The 19854-nt window shown below is 51.0% G+C and overlaps 2 protein-coding genes across 5 annotated transcripts; one reads left to right on the top strand and one right to left on the bottom strand.

Annotated features, from left to right (window-relative positions):
* Window positions 1–1366: 1366 nt before the first annotated feature.
* BOLA1 (bolA family member 1) lies at window positions 1367–2588 on the top strand. Of its 3 annotated transcripts, XM_010387294.2 has the most exons (3): window positions 1367–1471; window positions 1634–1725; window positions 1848–2588. In XM_010387294.2, the coding sequence occupies exon 3, from the start codon at window positions 1851–1853 to the stop codon at window positions 2262–2264; it is 414 nt and encodes a 137-aa protein (XP_010385596.1). In that variant the 5' UTR covers window positions 1367–1471; window positions 1634–1725; window positions 1848–1850; the 3' UTR covers window positions 2265–2588. The 3 variants fall into 3 exon arrangements, with proteins under 3 accessions (XP_010385596.1, XP_010385594.1, XP_010385598.1); XM_010387292.2 differs by lacking the exon at window positions 1634–1725 and having other exon boundaries at window positions 1801–2588; XM_010387296.2 differs by lacking the exon at window positions 1634–1725 and having other exon boundaries at window positions 1373–1471.
* Window positions 2589–5345: 2757 nt separating this feature from the next.
* SV2A (synaptic vesicle glycoprotein 2A) lies at window positions 5346–19577 on the bottom strand. 2 transcript variants are annotated; one of them, XM_010387291.2, is made up of 13 exons: window positions 19440–19577; window positions 14896–15862; window positions 13488–13668; window positions 12511–12662; window positions 12258–12391; window positions 11524–11613; window positions 11186–11296; window positions 10917–11005; window positions 10062–10226; window positions 9720–9853; window positions 8690–8896; window positions 7927–8086; window positions 5346–7220 (listed from the first exon to the last, which is right to left on the bottom strand). In XM_010387291.2, exons 2-13 carry the CDS (start codon window positions 15515–15517, stop codon window positions 7037–7039), a joined length of 2229 nt encoding a protein of 742 aa, XP_010385593.1. In that variant the 5' UTR covers window positions 15518–15862; window positions 19440–19577; the 3' UTR covers window positions 5346–7036. The 2 variants fall into 2 exon arrangements, with proteins under 2 accessions (XP_010385593.1, XP_030791934.1); XM_030936074.1 differs by lacking the exon at window positions 19440–19577 and adding an exon at window positions 16297–16973 and having other exon boundaries at window positions 5354–7220.
* Window positions 19578–19854: the final 277 nt, after the last annotated feature.

Below are 19854 nucleotides of genomic sequence, written 5' to 3'. Positions count from 1 at the left end.
TCATAGGTTAAATTTCTTGAGTGTGATAAGGATATTGTGGTTATGTGGGAGAATATCTTTGTTCTTAGGAGATACATTTTGGAGTAGTTAGGGGTGAAATGTCGTGCTACCTGCAACTTATTTTCAAATTGTTCATCCAAAAAAGTACATAAATATATTTTAAAGTATATGTAAAGTACTTAAATATATGAGTATATATGTACAAGTATAAAATAAATATAAATGTAAAAAATGGTGGGCCAAGTGAAAGGTAGAGGGTGTTGCTTTGAACTATTCAACTTTTCTATGGCTTTGACATTTTTCAAAATGAGAAGTTGGGGAAAAACATTTAGAAATATGTAAATATATTAAGGATACAAAATAAAATTTAAATAAATTTAAAAGTTAAGAATCGCCGAGTGCGGTGGCTCACACCTGTAATCCCAGCTCTCAGGGAGGCAGAGTCAGGAGGATAGTTTGAGCCCAGAAGCTCAAGACCTGCCTGGGCAATAGCGAGACCCCATTCTCCACAAAAAGGAAGAAAAAACAAAGACAAAAGAATATATATAAGCGTAAAAGTTAAGATTCATCCTGGAAAAATTACATCCTGTTACATCCCTGCTTAAAACCTCAGTAGCTTCCCACTACTTCTAGGATAAAGACAAAATTGCCTAACAAGGGCTACAAGGTCTGGGGAGGTCTGGGCCCTTCCTCTCCTCCCGGTACCCTACTCATCACTATCATCTGCCCCCTAGGCTCCAACCACACATAACCATACCCTAACTGCACCAGAAAGACTCCCTCAAAACTCTCTCTCCTCCTGTCCTTTATACATGTGGCTACCATAGCCAAAACCTCACTATGAGGGACTGAGAAATGGATTTTCATGTTGTTTCCGCCAAACTGTTTCCCTAAATCTCGGAAATATTCTCTGCCCGACCCTCATTCCACCTCTCCAACCCCGGCCAAGTCTGGGTAACTTGCCTCCGTAGCATCCTGTGTTTATCTCATCGGAGCACTTAGTACCAGTACTGCAATTGTCCGCTCACTTGCAGTGCTCTGTAAACTCCTTGAAGACAGGGTCTGACTTGACTCTCCAGTCCCCAGCACTAGTCTGGGGCACAGTAATTATGTATTCAATCAGACTTCCATTTTCTTGTATATAAAATAAAGGAATTGGGCTGGATGATCTACAATATCTATTGGCAGTAAAATAGATCTAATAATCCCAACCCCAGCTGCGCGTGAAATCCCTTTTTCTTCGCGTTGCTGGGTTCAGAGTTTCTGACGACCTTACCGGTGGGGAGAATCCGAGACTACAGTTCCCATGATCCCTTAGGGCACCACGTGGTGCCTGCCTGTCCTACTAATGCACAGCAAGGACTCCATTTCCCAGCGTGCCTCAGGAAGGGCGCCAGGACTGCATTTTGCTCCGGAGCGTCCAGAGTCCTGGCCTTGAGCGGGAATCGCAGTATCCGAGGTTGGGCGGCAGGTAAAAGGGGCTTCTCCTGGGCTTCACAGGGATCACAGGGGCTTCGGCCCAACCACAAGTACGCAGTTGCACATGCCCTACATTTGCCCATTCTTTGCAAATCCCCTAAGGAACGAACGCGCCTCGCTTGCGGGCCTAATCTCTGTCCCTCCACTCCCACAGCTGGAGGTCGAATTCACCGAGTCACGTAGAGAAAAGGGGCGGTGTCTCGGATCTCCCTGTGTGGCGTTGAGGCGGTCTCCCGACAGGAGCTGGTGTGGACACCCGGGCGTGGGGTTAGAGCGGATGCGGGGGTCGCGGGGCGGGTGTTGACACTGTGCTCTCACCAGGCGGATCATCTCGACCCTCACTCCTGGTGTCTGTGTCTCTGGCGTAGCCGATGCTGAGTGGGCGCCTGGTCCCAGGTCTGGTCTCCATGGCTGGCCGGGTCTGTTTGTCCCGGGGCAGCGCGGCATCTGGGGCCATCGGTCCAGTGGAGGCCGCCATTCGCACGAAGTTGGAGCAGGCCCTGAGCCCCGAGGTGCTGGAGCTTCGCAACGAGAGCAGTGGCCACGCGGTCCCGCCTGGCAGTGAGACGCACTTCCGCGTGGCTGTGGTGAGCTCTCGTTTCGAGGGACTGAGCCCCCTACAACGACACCGGCTGGTCCACGCAGCACTGGCCGAGGAGCTGACAGGGCCGGTCCATGCACTGGCCATCCAGGCACGGACCCCCGCCCAGTGGAGAGAGAACTCTCAGCTGGACACTAGCCCCCCATGCCTGGGTGGGAACAAGAAAGCTCTAGGAACCCCTTGAACCCCAAGAGAGGGGGAGGACCAGGATCCAAATGGGCTGAGTGAGCACGAACTACTGAGGCCTTCCCTTCGATACAGTCCAGGATTTGTAAGGGATGAAGACCCCTGAGCCCTATTCTGTTGGGGTCCATACATATTCTCCGAAGATAGCAACTTGCTTCAGGTCAAACTGAACCCAAGAAAAGAGAAGAATCACTCACTACTGCTCTTGCCCTGGACTATTCAGGAAGGGCAGCTTGGATGTTCCATGTTAAATCGTGACAGAACTGCACCAAACCTGATGAGTTGGAAACAATCCTATACATTAAAAGAAATTACACTATGAGGCTGTGTTCTTTTTTTTTGAAACGGAGTCTCGCTCTGTCGCCCAGGCTGGAGTGCAGTGGCCGGATCTCAGCTCACTGCAAGCTCCGCCTCCCGGGTTTACGCCATTCTCCTGCCTCAGCCTCCCGAGTAGCTGGGACTACAGGAGCCCACCACCTCGCTCTGCTAGTTTTTTGTATTTTTTTAGTAGAGACGGGGTTTCACCGTGTTGGCCAGGATGGTCTCGATCTCCTGACCTCGTGATCCGCCCGTCTCGGCCTCCCAAAGTGCTGGGATTACAGGCGTGAGCCACCGCGCCCGGCGAGGCTGTGTTCTTAATGGACTGCTGAATCAGTGCCACATGTGTTCTTGGGAGAAGAAAGATACCTGTAGACTAGTCGGGAAGGGCTTTATGGGGGAAGTGATCTACTTGGATCTTTAAAGGAAAGCACAAAATTAACCAGAAAGGAGAGAATAGGTGCTGCAGGCAGGGAGAAGAACCTGAGCAAAGGCATAGACACTGGACTGAGCAATGAGTTAATGGACAAGACAGGCGATATAGGCAGGGACACATTTGAACTTCATCTGGGGGGAATGTTTGCCTTCTTTACAGCCTGTCCATTTCCAAAAAGTAGTACTTGTATTTGTTTAAAAGAAAAATGTTTTTAAAAACCACTAAAACAGTGAAAAGAGAATAAGAACTAAGAAAATGAGTACAGATGATGGAGAAACCTTTATATAGCCTTTTTTTTTTTTTTTTTTTTTTTTTTGAGACGGAGTTTCACTCTTGTCGCCCAGGCTGCAGTGCAGTGGCACAGTCTCGGCTCACTGCAACCTCTGCCTCCTGGGTTCAAGTGATTCTCCTGCCTCAGCCTCCCCAGTAGCTGGGATAACAGGCATGCACCACTACGTCCAGCTATTTTTTGTATTTTTAGTAGAGATGGGGTTTCACCATATTGACCAGGATGGTCTCAAACTTCTGACCTCAGGTGATCCTCCTGCCTCAGCCTCCCAAGGTGTTGGGATTACAGGTGTGAGCCACCACCCCTAGTGTTTTTTTGTTTGTTTCTTTAAGACGGCGTCTCTGTTGCCCAAGCTGGAGTGCAGTGGCACGATCACAGCTCACTGCAATCTCCACCTCCCAGGTTTAAGCAATTCTCCTGCCTCAGCCTCCCAAGTAGCTGGGACTAAAGGCTTGTGCCACCACACCCGTCTAATTTTTTGTATTTTAGTAGAGACAGGGTTTCACCATGTTGCCCAGGCTGGTCTTAGACTCTGAGCTCAGGCATTCTGCCCCCTGCCTCCCAAGGTGCTAGGATTACAGGTGTAAGCCACCATGCCCCGCAATGTAGCCTTTTTTGAGTATTACAAATGTTGTCATATTTCTGAGGGGGGCTCAAGTAATGTCTATAGAAGCAACTTTCTAATAATCTCAATGTGGAAATTATTAGAGAACAAAACTTGGTTAACATACATCTTTTTCTTTTTTTTTTAGACGGAGTTTTGTTCTTGTTGTCCAGGCTGGAGTGCAATGGCCTGATCTCAGCTCACTGCAACCTCCGTCTCCCAGGTTCAAGCAATTCTCCTGTCTCAGCCTCCCGACTAGCTGGAATTACAGGTGCCTGCCACCATGCCCAGCTAATTTTTGTATTTTTAGTGAAGACGAGGTTTCATCATATTGGTCAGGCTGGTCTCAAACTCCTGACCTCAAGCGATCCGCCTGCGTCAACCTCCCAAAGTGCTGGGATTATAGGCATGAGCCACCACGCCCGGCCTGGTTAACATATATCTTGACCATTTCTAGCTAAAGAATTTAAGGTGCATGTGGTTGGGCAATAGGGAGTCATTAACGAATTTTGAGTACAGACATGTCAGAGAGCATTTGGGGGCAGATGGATCTGGCAGTGATGTGTAAGTGAGTTGGCATGGGAGATTGGAGGAACAGAGATCAATCCAGAGTGAAGGTAGAACCCTGATTTACAGGTCATCTGTGGGAATAGAAAGGAAGGAGTTGATTTGAGAGCTACCATAAAATCAGAAAATGGTTTGATTAGAACAGAAATGGACTAGAGTGAGAGGGGAGTCAAGGTAACCCCAAGGCAGTGGTTTTCAGATTTTCTCTTAGGTAAGAACTCCCATGGGAGATTGTTTAAACTGTAGCTTCTGGCCGGGTATGGTGGCTCACACTTGTAATCCCAGCACTTTGGGAGGCCGTGGCGAGTGAATCACCTGAGGTCAGGAGTTCGAGACCAGCCTGGCCCCATCTCTACAAAAATTGGCCGGGTGTGGTGGCAGGCGCCAGCCACTTAGGAAGCTGAGGCAGGAGAATTGCTTGAACCCGGGAGGCAGAGGTTGCAGTGAGCCGAGATCGCACCATTGCACTCCAGCCTGAGCAACAAAGCGAGACTCTGTCTCAAAAAAAGGAGATTCAAGGTCCCCATCCTTCCAAACCAAGAAAAAAAAAGGGTTCTGATTCAACAAGTCAAGAGTGGAGTCTGGAGTCTGTATTTTTAAAAAGCATAACAGAAGATTTAGGGGAAAGTTGGTTCTATTCTTATGAAATGTTACTCCCAAAGTTTTCAAATCTGGGAGACTTAGAGGGCCCTCCATCTGTAGGGGAAAGATCAAGGGAGAGAGGCCAATTTAGGAAATAAATCTGGTACACCATGTCATTCTGACCTTCAGTTTGTAAAGTTGTTTTTCCATCTCACCATTTTACCTTCCAAGGCTATTAGGAGAATTGGATGTAGGTGGAGAGTCACAGAAGCAGGTATAGCCATTTTGTATTTTGAGGATTTGTTTCCGTTTTATTTTTCATCAATATTTTTCATTGCATTTTTCACATCAACAGAGTTGGGTTTAGGGTTCCCCAGGAGAGCAAGGGAGATGGATGGGTCCCTCCCAGGGGTGCAAGGAAGAGGGCTACGTCCAGCATGTGAGGAGTGAGGGACAAGGGCACAGGGCACACACTCATACACTGGGCACTGGAGGAGAAGGCAGTCTTTTGAGCACAGACACCGAAGAGTTAAACAGTCACCACCTGGTACAGTGTTACAAAATGGGGGGCGTGACCACAGGGTTGGGGTACCGGACGCAGCGTGACGAAGGTGAATTTTGATTTTCTTTTTTGTTATTTTCACTTTTTTCCTTTTAACTTTTTTTAAACATTTTACAAACTCTAAAAACTACAACACATCACAGCTACAGTGGGGTGAGGGGAGGGCACCAAAGAAAGCAGCCACACAGAGTAGGGTGGGACGGGGCAGCCTAACCTACAGAGGCTATTGTGTGGGTAAAATGGGGAAACTGAGGCTTCTAGTCCCTGCGTTAGGGGTCCCTCACTCACTGCCCAACCTCTCCCCACTTAGAGGAGCTGCCAGGAGGGCCCCTGCTTCTTGCCTCTGCCCCAGCTCCTTGTGCTTTTTGATCTGCTGGTTTGACCAGATGCCTGGTTTCTTTCCCTCCCCTGCTCCCCTGCCTGTGAGGGGACAGGTCGGGGGTACGGGAGGGCAGCTGCGCTGTTCCCACCTGTGCTGTAGTGGGTGGAGCCTCTCACTCCAGAGGAGGCCTGTGCTTCTTAAGGAGGGAAGCAGATGAGCCTTGTCAGATGCCCTCAGATCTCCCTAGACTGTGGGTCTCTTATCCCTGGCTGGCCTAGGGCTCCTCCATCCCCAGCTCAACACAGAAACCAGATTAGGGGAGGGACTATGGGAGGCAGGGTTGTGTGTGCGTCCGCTGAAATTAACCCTTGGCTTATATTTGAGGACAGTATAGTGATACCCCCCGCCCCATGGCACATGCACACACATATATAAGTATACACACACATTCACACACAGTCCTGCAGAGCTGCCTCAGAACTTAATCTATTAATAAATAAGGATCAGAAAGCTAATTTCATAAAATTCAGGCTTCATATTTGCAGCCCAAATTGAGAGGGAAGTGGAGGCCAGAGGGCTGAGGTTTATTGCTTCTCCCTCAGCATCCAACAGGAGGTGTGAGAGGGCACCCTAGGCCCACCCTTCAGACTCTAAGAAGTTCTTTTGGTCCATGGTCTACACCAGAGTCCCAGCCCCCATCATAATTGCATACCTGTGGTTTCACCAGGGCCTAGGCAGAGGGAATGATGGGGAAGGCAGGAAGCCTATTCTGGAACCCCTGGAACAGGGAAGCAAGGGCCCCTCTCTAACAGGGGGAGAAGGATGGGGCTTAGCCTTCTCTTGTGCAAAGTCAAGGTAGTGGGAAGTGGGGAATACAGCTTCATCTCAAAACTGGGATGAAGGAGCCTTCCCTGTAGTCCCTGCCCACGGGGGTCACACACATGCACACACACACACACACAGCTAAGACACCAAACATGGGGAGAGGGGAGTGAGGGCTCTGGAAGTCAGGATGGCAGGGCAGGGAGGGGAAGGAAGGAGTAGTTGGTCTCACAGTGTGCCTGCCAATCCCAAAGCCCTAGAGATCCTGTCACTGCAGCACCTGCCCCCGGGTCTCAGGCAGCTTCAGGGCCAGAGAGCTGCCAAGGGCAAGGGCAGCTGAGGCAAAGAGGATGGGGGCAGCCTTGGTGATTCCCACGAAGGATGTGAAGATGCTGATCCCCAGCACAGCTGCCAGCTTACACAGGGCATTCAGGAAGCCGAAAGCTGTGGTCCTGCTCAGGAGTCCCCCAGTGCAGCATGGCGCAAGGTACAGGAGGGAGGCAAAGGAAGAGTGGAGGGCAGGGAAGTGAAGGCCAGGAAGATGCAGGCAGTGTCCAAGAGGGAGAGAGAAGGTTGGAGAGATCAGAGAGGTAAAGGATGTATGCCAGGAATGTAGATAAGAGACAAAGGGAAAGGAGACCAAAAATTGAGGTTAACAGTTAAGACTTTGAGGAGTAGATACAAAAGCTACCAGATTTTTTCTTTTTCCTTTTTCTTTTTCTTTTTTTTTTTTTTTTTTTTTTTTTGAGACACAGTCTCGCTCTGTCACCCAGGCTGGAGTGCGGTGGCATGATCTCCACTCACTGCAAGCTCCGCCTCCCGGGTTCACGCCATTCTCCTGCCTCAGCCTCCCGAGTAGCTGGGATTACAGGTACCCAGCTAACTTTTTGTATTTTTAGTACAGACAGGGTTTCACCATGTTGGCCAGGCTGGTATCAAACTCCTGACCTCAGGTGATCCACCTGCCTCGGCATCTCAAAGTACTGGGATTACAGACAGGCGTGAGTCACTGCGCCCAGCCAAACCTACCAGATTTTAGAGGAGAAAATGGAAATGTATCTTCTCTCACCCCTAAGGATGCTCTTCCCATTCAGGCCTCCTTCCTCACCCCACCCCTCCCCTGAATCCACTGCCCTGCCCCCACCGCATTCCAACTACCTCTTGTCTGAGGGGTAGAGTTCAACAGTCAACACGTCCAGCGCATTCCAGGATGCAATGCTGACCCCACCAAAAAGGCAGAGCAGAGCGATCATGGCTGACTCGCTGTTCCCAAAAGACAGGAAGAAGCAGGAGACACAGGACATCACGCTGGAGCCAGCTGGATGGAGCCAGGAGAGGAGAGAGCAGCATGAGCCTGGCTACAGTGAAACCTACCCACAGCCCGCCCTGTCCCATCTGCTGGCTTTCAGATAGCCCAGGATGAGACTTGTTCCCAAGGTATCTAAAAGGAAGGCTTTTCACTCCTCCTCAACCTTCCTTAAAATTGTTTATTAATAATATCAGTAACCATCATTTATTCAATGCCAGCGATGGGCCAAGCCAATTGATGCTTTACATGCATTGATCTAGCACATCAACCCTACGACACAGGTACTATTATCACCTCCATTTTGCAGAGGAAGCAACCAGGCTTATAGAGGTAACTTGCCAGAGGCCAGAGATAGGTGGTGGAGCTGAGATTCAAAACTCATAACCTCAAAGCCTGTGCCCTAACCACTTGCAATTCTGCTTACCTCCTTTACCCCCAGAGGAGCTTCTGTGCCAGTCCCCACCCCATCCTGCCACACCCCCTAAACAGAAAATATGAGAGAGAGGAACTCTCTGACCAATCTCTTCCACAGCCCAAGGTGAGAAGCCTGTTGCCTGCCTCCTGCAGCCCCTGGCCCCTACTATCAGATCTGACTCAGCCTCTCCCCCTTACCAAGCATTCTGAGCCTGCCGATCTTGTCCATGAGCAGGGCAGACACGATATTCCCAGGAAGCACTGCCAGTGTCCCCAGGAAGCTCACAAAGTATACCATGTAGGCACCTTCGCCCGTCCCTGTCACATCTAGCGGGCAGCCCTCCTTGTTGTGCAGGAATGTGCTGTTTACCAGACGGCTGTTCACAAACTTGTACTCAAACAGGTCTGTGGGCAAAGGTCAAGATAAGCAGACAGTCATAGCAGATGGGAGAGGGAGGCTGCTACGGCTTACGGCTCAGGGCTCTGCATGTATGGAAGTTAATAGGAGGGGCTCTCAAAATTATTCACAGTGCTAATTGTAAAACAAATAATATCACCATGGGAACTAGGGATCTTTAGAGCAGAAAATGACCATCATCTGTCCAACAGTGTGACTTTGTCCAAGTTCTCCCATTAATAGTCTTAGCTGCTTATTCATTCTTTCTGTCCGTGCTAGCTGACTATAGCAATGCTGTGGACTTAGGAAATTTTTCTGAGAAAAACATTTAAAATAAAAAGTACTATCCATTGTTGTTTTCCTGCAAGATGGGAAAAGCTCACCCAGTATGAGGTGGGAAACTTCAGTCTAGCTCACAAAACCAGCATTTCATGTGCATATACTAAAGTTTGAGAATCACTATCAAAAAAGTGGATTCATGCAATGATCCCCACCAAATACCCCTTTTATTGTTTTTATTTTTCCCAAGAACGCTATTTTGGATGATTTTACCTTCTTCAAAGGTGCATTAATTTTGCCTCCCTGAGATATAATTTCAGCCAAAGGCAAATAAACTTGATGTTTTCGTCAGATATTCTATAACAGGAAAATGTCCAACATCCATTAGATTTTCAAAATTATTGGTGGTAGCTGTCAGACCCCTCTACCACCTTCCTACAGGGGTCCAGGGATCTCAGCTTGAGAACACCAAGATAGTGAATGAAAAAGGCTCCTTCTCATCAAGGTCCACCCAACCCTTTGGTCTGACACCCACCAGCCACCCCGCCTTACCAGTGTTATAGAACACAGTGTTGATGAATGTGCAGTTGCGGAAAAACGTGTTGCTAGATGTGACATCCTCGAAATAACACTCTTCAAACAGGGAATCCTCAAAGGACACTGACTTCAGACGCAGCCCAATGAACCTGTAAGGCCAGGATGATGAAGACACTCCCCCCTCATCCTCATGCCCCCTCCAAGACTCACTCTTTAGTGAATGAATGGGAAGCTGGGCATTGAGGAGAAACCACAAGTGTTTGCCCCCAAATATCTTGTCTTGAACCCCTAGACTCATAAAAAAGACAAGAGGTAGCAGGAACAGGGAAGAAGTGAAGTTTAAAGGTCCCCACATACTTGTCATTGAAGTACTGCCCGCCTCGGTGGATCTGGTTCTCCAAAGTGAAGTTAAAAGTCACATGCTCTACGCGCTCCCCGGGGAACACTTTGGTGCGGGATGCGTAGTCCACTGCCTGGAGATGGCGGATCATGTCAGGAAACCAGACAGTCAGGCCATAGTAGCTGAAGAGTCAAGGACAATGGAAACAGACGACAGGGCTTCAGACAGGGCTCAGAGATTAGAATCAGGCAGAGGAGAAAATGGAAATGTGTATCCTCTCCAGAACGAGGGAGAAATGGAGTCAACTTCTGTTAGGACCTTGCTTCTCTCTAACCTCACCAACTTCTCCCTGCTCCTCCCTTCACCAGTTGCTGTGCTCCTGCAGACTTCAGAGTCTCGCACAGCAGCCACTAAACTTTTTCTTACCTCCCAAGCATTTGCTTTTCCCTCTGCCAAAAACACTCTTCTCCACCCCAGCCACCCCCACTCCCTGTCTGACTCCCATTCGCCCTTTAGGACTTAGGTCCCCACCCCAGCCCAAGTCCTCCCATCACCCTTTCCCCACCCTTCTCTCATCACCCTGCTTCACAGCAAGTTTCGTCCCGCTTCTTGACCAAAACATAAACTCCAGGAGGACCTGGGACCACGTCTGTTTCATCCCAGCACAGAATAGAAACTGAATCCTGGTCAGCCTACAGTACAAGTTTGTTGAGTGAACTAGTGAAGTAGAGGAGCTGGCTGCAGGAGCAGAGGAGGTCTGCATGGCACCTTCCCTCATCGCTTGTCCCCTGCATCTCCATTCTCCCCACCTCTCTCCCAGCTCACACACCACCACAACCACCACATACCACCCAGCCCACCCATCTTCTCACCTGAATGACATGGTGAACCACACACCCATCATCATCAGAGTGATGCGCCGATATTCGGGACCAAAACAGGAGAGAAAATTCCCCCAAACCTACAGGGGACCAGACAAAGTTAGACCTTGGCTATACTAAGTTCTAGCACCCATAGATCCCCACTTTTCTGCCCTCCCCCCTCCCTTCAGCTCACCCATCACCCACACACATGGACTTCAGTCCTGCCTTCTTCTCCACTTCCCCCACTCCCTTCTCTCTACCACCCCGTCCGCCATTACCTGACCCCCTAGGCTCAAGGCCCGGACCCCCCAGCGCTGGTACCAGGTCCCTGTGTCCGACTGGATCTCAATCAATTCATCCTCCTGATGGATTGTCTTAATGTGGGTTACCTGGGGTCAAGAGAAGGGGTGGGCAGTCACACATTCTGTGTTTCCCAACCTCCACCGAGTGCCTCAGTTTCCCCTGCATTAGCAAAATGGGAAGCAGGGGGTGGATATGATACCCTGAAAATCTCCTTATGGTAGAGTGGGCTGAGGTCAGGGGTACTCAGAGAGGGGCCAGGTAGGGGCTGGGGCTGCAGGACGTGGAGGTCTGAGTCAGGAGGGCTGTGGCTTACTGAGAACACTCGCTCAGGATGTCCCTTGGCTCGCATGTTGGTATCATGGACCTGCTTCAGCACCATCCAGGCCTCATCATGCTTCCCATTCTAGAGCCAAAGACACAATCCCCACATCCAAGTCAGCCCCTACCTGACCCAGAGTTATAGATCCCCTCCCTCCCACCTGGCTTCTGTAGTCACAGGACACTAAATGGTTCCCGGCCCTCAATCCCACCACCAAGCCCTGAACTATGAGCATGCATTGCCCACTCTGAAAGAGCCCCAAGCTGAGGTATAGCAAGACAATCAGACTTGGGCAAGAGCTGCAGGTTGGGGGTGGGGAGTGTTGTCCAGGGGAAAAAGGCAAGCACAGGCAACCAAAGGTAAGGGAAATGATGGGCCAGCATGTAGCCAAAGACCTAATCCTGCTGGGATTAGGAGGGGAAGGTGTGGGGGGGAATGTCTCTTGAGCTGTAAATGCAGGCTAGGGCCAAGGCCCTTCCCTGCAAAATCTTAAGTCATCCAAGGGTGAAGAGGTCCCCTGGTTTCTCCACCCAAGAACCCCTCAGGGATACATTCCAAGGCAAAGGATGCAAGATAAAGTCCCCCAGAGAATGGACTCTGTGAGGAAGGCAGGCAGCCGAACAGGATCAAATCAAACCCCAGCGGGTGTTTGAACACAGGAGCCCCTGCTGCTCTCCACACTCCACAGCCTGCACCCCACCCCACCCCACACAGCTCAGCTCCATCACCTCTAGGAAGAAACGGGGACTTTCAGGCTGCGTGGTCAGAGCCCCAATGGCAAACACAGAAGGAAAGGCGCAGACGAGGACGAAGACCCTCCAGCTGTGGAACTGGTAGGCAGAACCCATCTGAAAACTCCACCCTGGCAGGGAGAGAGTGACAGCATCAGCAGAGAGGCCAGAGGCTAAGGGAATCCACCACTGGGAGCACAGAAGAGGAAGGAGGGAGATAACCTGGGGTGGATTCCGGGGAGCTGCTCACCATAGTGGGGGATGATGGCCCAGGCCATAGCAGCTGCGTACACACCACCAATCATCCAAAACATGCAGAGCCAGCTCAGATGCTCCCCTCTTTTCTCCTGGGCCAGAAACTCGGAGAAATAGGAGAAGACAATGGGGATGGACCCTCCAATCCTGGAGCACATTTCAAGAATTCAGCATTAGCAAATGGCCATAGTCCTGATCCCCTGCCCCACTGCTCTGGACCCCGAGCCCCTTTTGTCTTCCAGGCTTTTGAAGAGACTCCATCTCACACATAAAGCCCTACAAGCTCCCCTGTGGGCCAGCCATCAAGCACCCATCCTTGGGACCATGGGAAACAGGCAAGCGAGTCTCAGGGAAAAGGAAAGAGCAAATCTTAAATCTTGAAAATGACTTACAGAGTTGGAAGGGAGGGAAGGTATTTGCAGAAAAGAAAATAAATCTCCAGAGAAAAAAGACAAGCCAAAAGTCTCCAAGGGCAGATGTTGTGGGAAAGGCCAGAAAGGAGCTTGGAGTTGAGGCAGAGTAAACGTGCCTGCCATGCTTGCAAAAGTGAAGGGACAGTGTGGGCAAAGCATCAGGGTTCTGGCAGGTACGGGTGTTGGCAAGGTTTGTTGTGGAATGCAGGAAATGTGTAGACTCTGGTAGGCGGTAACTCTGGGTCCACAGGAGTCCAGGGGTGGGGCTGAGGCCCAGTAGGCCTCTTCGTGGAGGCAGGCTCAAAAATGGAACTAGAAGTGGGATGGAGGACTCAGGAGTGGGCCGACATGGAACAGCATTCTGGACGGTAGTAGACAGGTCCTGGACAGGGAGGAGCTGGCCTGAAGATGGTTGGCGGAGAAAGGAACTCATTCATCCATTCAACTCACCCAGATTTAAGGTGCATTTGGTGTGCCTGGCACTGTGCTGGGCCCTAAAGATGCAACAGTGACCAAGGCACAGTACTGCCCTCAAGGGGCTTAGGAAGTGGACACTCACCCAACCCCAGAAAGGAGGCGGCAGAAGAGGAAAGTGCCGTAACCCTGGACAAAAGATGAGAAGAAGGCGAAGACACTGTTGACTGAGAGCGAGATGAGCAGACATTGCCTCCGACCCAGCCGGTCAGCCAGACCTCCCCAGAGGAAGGCTCCCACCATCATGCCCAGGTAGACGATGAGGCCTGGAAGGAGGAGGAAAACAGAGCCAGAGGGGGCGTGAGAAGACACACCTCAATTCTCCCAGGAGATGAGCACTGAGGGAGCTGAAGGATGTGAAGAACTTCTAGAAGCTAAGTCTACCCAGAGATTAGAGCAAGTGAGAGAAAATGAATGGTGTGAGCAAAGATAGAAGGTCATCTGTGCAGGCCAGGCGTTCAAAGGCAGGAATGAAGATATGGGAGAACCTACAACTCTCCACTGTCTTTGGTCTGTCTCATTTCTCACTGTGAGACACACACACACACACACACATACACACAGTGACACCCTTACCCCTGGCTCACTTTGAAGGAGGAATGGGTGTGCCTAGGATCCCAGACCATCCCAGGGTCCTCTCTATTCTCCCTGCTTTGATCCCTCGAAGCAGAAAGAGAGCTCTCATTTGTTCCTGGGGAAAGGGGCTCCAATTCTTTTCATCTTCCCAGGAAGTCCCCCACACAAAATCCATGCTTTACTCCTCCCAGTCTCAATATTTCTGGTCCAAAAACTCTCCTGTTTTTCACTTCCTTCATAAAACCAAAGCTGGAATTAATCTTTAAAATCATCTACTCCAAAATTTGCATTTTCTCATGCCCAAACCAAGCCCCGGGAAGAAGAGACCTGTCCAAGACCCCATGGCAATTTGGTGGCAGAGTAAGGCCTCGATTCTTTCTCTGTGAGTCTAGGGGGTTCCTCCTCAGAGTCCCTGTCAGGAAAGGTCATCAAACAGTACATTCCCGTCTGAGTGAGAGAAAGTCTAAACAGCTTCTCTGGCAGAAGATCCAGGACCCTCCCCCTCGCCCAACCACCCCAAACTGACTCTCCCCATTTATACCAAGGAGTTTGGATACTGGCTTCTTGTTTCCCAATCAGTGAAATGGAATAAGACAACCAGAGGGAAAGCTATGAAGAAACATTAAATGGTAAGGACCATCCTACCACAGCCACCTCCTGCAGAATAAAGCAGACCACCACCCAACCACAGTCCAACTGCCCTCCTGCAAGTCCCTGTTTCACATTCAACTTCACTCTGACCCAAGGCCAAGAAGAGGGAGTGTGTGAGGGAAGAGTGTGCAGAGGAGCCCTGAGCCCTCTGGGAACATCTTGGGTGTGGGGTCCTAGGGAACCCAGTGGTAAGGACAGAGCAATTTCCAGGAGCAAGGAGGTTTCCAGAGTTTGAGGGGATAGGGCTGGAGCCCCCCATGTCTTACCTAGCATGCCTTTGTTGGAGTCAGACAGGCACATGTCTTTCTCAGCGCTGGGCAGCACGAAGCCCACCACAAAGACCTCCACACCATCAGCCATCAGCGCCAGACCAAGCACAAAATACAGTGTCCACTGGAAGCGGCCGTGGCCACACTCCCGTAGGATGGCTTCATACTGTTGGGCCAGTTCTTCTCGTTCTTTCCGTCGTTGTGCCTCCCCCCGACCCCCAGGGGGACCCTCCCCATCGCTCAAGCCCCCCCTTACTCCAGCCAGGGGTGCCCCATCTGCCATCCGCTCGCCTTTGCCCCCAGACTCTGCCCGGGGGATGCCCTGATATTCCCCTTCGTAGATCTCATCATCCTCGTCATGGCCCTCGGTAGCATCACTGGACGCACCGCCTTCCTCCTCATCCTGGGTGCCTTCTCCTCGGTAATAGCTATCACTGGGGGCAGGGAAGTCATCATCATCATCCTCTTCCTCAAAGCGGGAGTAGGATCTTCGGGAATATTCGTCCTGGACTCTGTCCAGGCCCTTCACCACCTTCTTGGTCGCATGCTTCTTGACTTCCTTAGCAATGTCTTTGGCCCCACGGATGAAAGCTGCCCGGTCTCGGAAGCCCTCTTCCATGATGGGGCTCTGAGGCACTTCACCAGGTCTTCCCCACTTCCTGCTTCTTTTTCAGCTTTTTGCTCAAGGACTTGTAGACTCAAAAAGACCCCTCCCCACAGTTAGATGAAGTGTGTTCCAGTATCTTTGGGCACACAAAAAAAGAGCAAACAGGTCCTAGCCAATGAGTGCCTAGGACAGAAAAGGAAGGAGAGGAGCTTTGACCTATACCCAGTTCAGTTGGGTGGATGGCGAAGGGACAGGAGGAGCAGGGGAATGGGAAGGGGAAGGGGAGCCAGATTGGGAGGCTAAGCCAGGATAACTCAGGAAAGGTCGCCTACTTCTCTTCCACAAGCCTCTGGAGACCTAGAAAAAATAACAGATAGCAAAAGGAAGTTGTGAGTCCTAAGGTGGTGAAGAAGGCCAATATAAAGCTTCTCAACCCAGAGCCCCATCTGGACCATGTGGTGCAGAGATGGTCTTCTCACTTTAGGCTCCCATCCACACACTAAAAAGGGATGGCTATCTGGGCTAACTGGGTCACTCACATAGAAGTCCCCTTACTTTGACCTTGGAGGCCTGGCCTATGGAATTTGCTCCAAAGTCACAGTCACCTACTCTGAGCCCTTCTCCTAACCCCTTAGCCCAGCCCAGCCCTTGCTTTATCACCAATCTGCAAAGAACTGAACAGGAAATATGAGAAACCAGAATTCCCTTCTTTAGTCTTGCCTGGGTTTCTTACTGGGGATGGAGTTGAGAAGGATGTGTAAGAGGACAAGCCCTCCAACCTGTGGCCTTACCTCCACTGATGGCATCTGAAGGCAGGGGCTTCCACTGTCCTTCCTTCAGGTCCCATGTTTACAGGCTTCAACAAGGAGGGATTTTCTCTCAACATAGTCTAATGGGTAAAAGCTCAGCTTCCAGAGTCACAAAGACATGGGTTTGACTTCCTGTTTTGGCAAATGCTAGCTAAGGGACCAAGCCTCAGTTTCTTCTTATTTTAAAAGGGGAAAGTAAGGGTTGAATGATATATCTGTGCTCCTTAACATAAGTCAGCTGGCACTTAAAAATGATGAATAAATATTAACTCTTATTTTTGTGGTGACAGTAATATAGTGAAATGCCCTATACTACCTCATAAGGTCCCCAAATGAAAGCCGTCTTGGATGCTCTTTAGAGTGAGCAGCAGGAAGGGATACTGGCAAGGAGAATGCTGGTTCAGGGCAAAGCACATGACCATTAGGGACGACCTAAGTTGAAATCCCAATTCTGCCGCTTACTAACTGATCTCGGTTAGGCTAGTTAACCTCCCTAAGCCTCAGAGTCCATATATTTTAATTGGGGATAATTACATTGGGAGACTGTTTCTTGGAGTTGATGTGAGAATGTAATCTCACAGTACATGCTCTATGTTAGTTTTCTTCCTTCTTATGATGTTGAAAAGTGAGAAAGAAGCAAGAAGCAGCAAGGGACAACAGCGGGGTCATACTTAGATGCTGTTGCCCAGCATCCTTGCAAACAGAGTCCCAAGACCCCCTGTCTATGTTTCAACTAATTCCAGCAGCTGGGCCCACATTAACTACCTCCAGAAAAACAAGGGAAGACCCAGAAAAGGGGGACCTGGAACCCAAGTAAACAGGAAAGATGGAAAGCTAAGAAAGAGGTGATGACTGTCCACTGCCACCTTGCTGCAGAATGTCATAGATGGGTCCCCTTTCCACGGATGGAGGTGAGAATGGAAATGACTGTCAAATGCATTTTCAACATGAGGTTCTAAGGCCTACAGTTGCATCCCATCCCTTCAGGGCCTCCCTTCCTAATCCCCCTTAATCCTTTCCTCTCCTCCTCCAGGAGTCAAGGAAGAAGGAGTCCACAAACACCGCATTGCGTAGGAGGTGGATGTAGAATAAAGGGGGTTTGGGTGTTCCCCCAAAAAAGATGTTCTCCAGAGGAAGGCATGGGATAGCCCCCCCTTCCTTCATAGGAGGAGAGGAAGCAGGCCTAGATTCTGACCAGAAATCATCCCCCCAAAAATCTCCGGTGCTCCCACCCATCCAGAGCCTTCATTAAATGTCACACACACACACACACACACACACACACACACACACCCTGGTAGAAGAGGGTAAGCAATGCTATGTGGTTCAGAGAGAAGCACTGGCAAGCAGGGCCTTACCCCCTCAGGACAGATGTAAGCAGTGGACCACGGTGACCAGAAGCAGTGACCCCTATGTCACCTTTTCTTCATTGTTCAGGGCCCAACCATCCCCCATGAAAGCGCTGGAACTGTGGAATCCCCTCAGTGCATGGCAATTTGCTAGCTTTCCTCTCTTTCCTAACCAGGATCTCCCCTCCAGCCCTGAAGGAGGCAGGACCCACCAGGAGCCATACTCTATGTTTGTTGACCCTATTTCGCCCTGAGAGGGGCATGTAGGGCAGAGAAGCCTTCCACAAGCGCAGCAGGATATGAGGGCTCAACAGTCAGCTCCCTCAGGGCCAGCAAGCCCAGGAGGTCAGGAGAAAGAGAAAGAAGACAAATTCTTTGAGCTGGTGAGGAAGTGGTGCTATTTTTAGCCCCAAAAACAGCACAGGGTGGCTAAGCCTGGGGGAGAGAGACAAGACTTGGAGAGGTGGAGGTTAAAGGAGACAAGGTTCAGGGTTACAAGGTCCTAGGCTGGCTGACTTCACCTGACAGGAAAAAATGTGCCCAGGAGATTTTCTGCAGAGGGTGGAGACAGGCAGGGGACTCCAGAGCAAATGTTTCCTTTCAGAACAGCTCATCCAGCCCGGGATCAGAGGAGGGTCCAGAACCCCCCACCCTCCTCCCAGTCAAAGCCCCTGACTTTGGGGGCCACCCAGATCCCAAGGCCTTCCTAGCTCAGGTGACAAGGTCATTAAAAAGCAATCACTTATCAAAACGTCCGCGGGGTCAGGGGTAGAATGTGGGAGGTGCGGGAGCACCCCTTCCCCATGACAGCGGGGTCATTGAACCTCAGCCCCCACCCAGGACCATCAAGGCTGTGCCTCCCCTCCCCACATCCTACCCAGGGTTAGGAAGATGGGAGCACCCACAGTTCTGAGGGATAAAAATGAGGGTGTCCGCTGAGAATGGACACTGAGGAATACGGAGAGGCAGAGAGGGAGACGCAGGGAGAGACCTCCGCACGCACAGACTTAGAGACCGCCCCATCAGCATTTGCAGGGACCCCCCCACACACCCCATCTTGCCTCAGCTCCGGAATAAGGGAAAAGCCCCCAAAACTGACTAAATCCCTGCTCTGAGCACCTCCTCCACCCTTGGTCCTGCTGCTAGACAAGTGCCCACCTTCACTCAACACCCCTTCCCCCAACCCTGGAGCAACTGCCGCCAGCCCCCGCCATCCATGCCCCCAACACCTGGCCGCTCTCCATTTCTGTCTCCCCAGTATGTCCATTATTCACTCCCCTTCCCTCCATCCTTCACCTGCCCTTCTTCCCCTGCTCCCCTCCCCACCCCACCCACCCAAGTCCAGGCGCGCACACTGAGGCAGCATCCATTCTCCAGCCCCAGCCAAGGTCATTTATCATTCATCCTGGGGGTGGGGGGACGTCAAGGTGAGGAGGGGATAGGAGTTTGAGGGAACTCCACCCCACCTAACAACCCCACCACCACGTTAATCTCCGAAGGGGATAGTGGGGACTTGGTTAAGGTAGAGAAAAACACCCCTCCTCCCCATTCACCAATATTATACATATGCGTGTGTGTGTGTGTCCTGAAGAGCACAACTGAAATAAATGTCCATCCCCAAACAACCACCAACCAACCAACCCCCCTCACCCCTAGAGAGGGGATCGGCACCCTCCCTATAAGCAAAGCATCGGAGGATAAAATGGCTGCAAGGCAAGGCAAAGATGCTTCTGCCAGAGGCGGGGTGGAGGTGAGCGACTGACAGAGGGGTCTCACCTGGACTGGATTTCCCGGGTAAGGAGTCCCAGGCGACGACGGGGGTCCCGGCCGCGGGCGGAGGCGGCAGCGGCGACTGCTCCGGGTACCAGGGAAGCGGCAATGCAGACCTGCACCCCCCCCACTCCAGCCCCGCCTCCGCCGCCCCCCCCCCCACCCCCACCCGGCGCCACTGAGCATCGGGAGAGACCATTGGTGGGGTGGGGGAGAGAAAAAAGGATGGGGAGGGAGTCAGGGCACGGGGAGAAATGATGAAAGGGCCGGGGGTTGTCACAAGAACAGCTGGAAATGGCACACAGCCCTTCCCAGGCCCTTCGTAGTAAAAGATAAAAGGAACTAAAGAAAAAAACAGTGATGTTAGGAAGACTAGTGGGAAGACGGAGATGGGGAATGTGGCAGCCCCTTCCTTAGCACC

This window comes from Rhinopithecus roxellana, chromosome 8 (genome assembly GCF_007565055.1).
Source record: "Rhinopithecus roxellana isolate Shanxi Qingling chromosome 8, ASM756505v1, whole genome shotgun sequence".
Lineage (NCBI taxonomy): Eukaryota > Metazoa > Chordata > Mammalia > Primates > Cercopithecidae > Rhinopithecus > Rhinopithecus roxellana.
The sequence above is the reverse complement of the archived record's forward strand: the minus strand, read 5'-3'. Positions and strand labels throughout refer to the sequence as shown.